General features: G+C 39.6%; 1 protein-coding gene across 1 annotated transcript; it reads right to left on the reverse strand.

The window, feature by feature from the left end:
* Positions 1 to 231: 231 nt before the first annotated feature.
* Positions 232 to 447, reverse strand: SARC_17339 (hypothetical protein; the record flags this gene model as incomplete). The annotated part of the gene is made up of 1 exon (XM_014288564.1): positions 232 to 447. A coding segment is annotated over one exon (216 nt), but the record flags the coding sequence as incomplete, so codon positions are not given.
* Positions 448 to 661: the final 214 nt, after the last annotated feature.

Raw genomic sequence — 661 nt, forward strand, 5'->3', positions numbered from 1 at the left:
CTGCTCTATCAAAGATGCATAAAAGTGCAATCATGAACATATACATGTTAAACGGGCATATATGCAAGAATCTACGATAAGGCGACATTGAAAGTGGTGCATGATATGTGTGGAGTCAATAGCTGTCACACAACTATCAATCTCACACGAAAGACGAAAACACGGGATGCTGGCTGAAAATAGCACACACACACACACACTCACTCACTCTCTCACACATAAAACACAAACCTTAGCTGTGGCGCCGATATGCACCAGCACAGTGTCATAGTGTGACAGATTGATATGACACTTCAGTAAGCCGAGTGTATGAGTCAGACTATCGTTCTCCGTAATCAGTGCTTGTGTGTGGCAGGTGAGCGCACTCGTCCATCTGCCTGCACTCTCGTGATCGAGAGTCTCCTCTGATAACGAGGTCTTCTCTCTGATGGCAGCCACTCCAGCCATACCTTCGGATAGCTCTAGGCGTGCGTATATAGACTGTAGGAAGGCGATGTTTTCCTAGATGGATTTGGAAATGTAGTTCAGTATCGCGGTGCACATTAATTTATAATATGTGTGCATACACATAGACACTAAACATATATATATATATATATAATATATATATATATATAATATATATATATATATAATGTATATATATATAAATATAAACATA

This window comes from Sphaeroforma arctica, assembly GCF_001186125.1.
Source record: "Sphaeroforma arctica JP610 unplaced genomic scaffold supercont1.10445, whole genome shotgun sequence".
Lineage (NCBI taxonomy): Eukaryota > Ichthyosporea > Ichthyophonida > Sphaeroforma > Sphaeroforma arctica.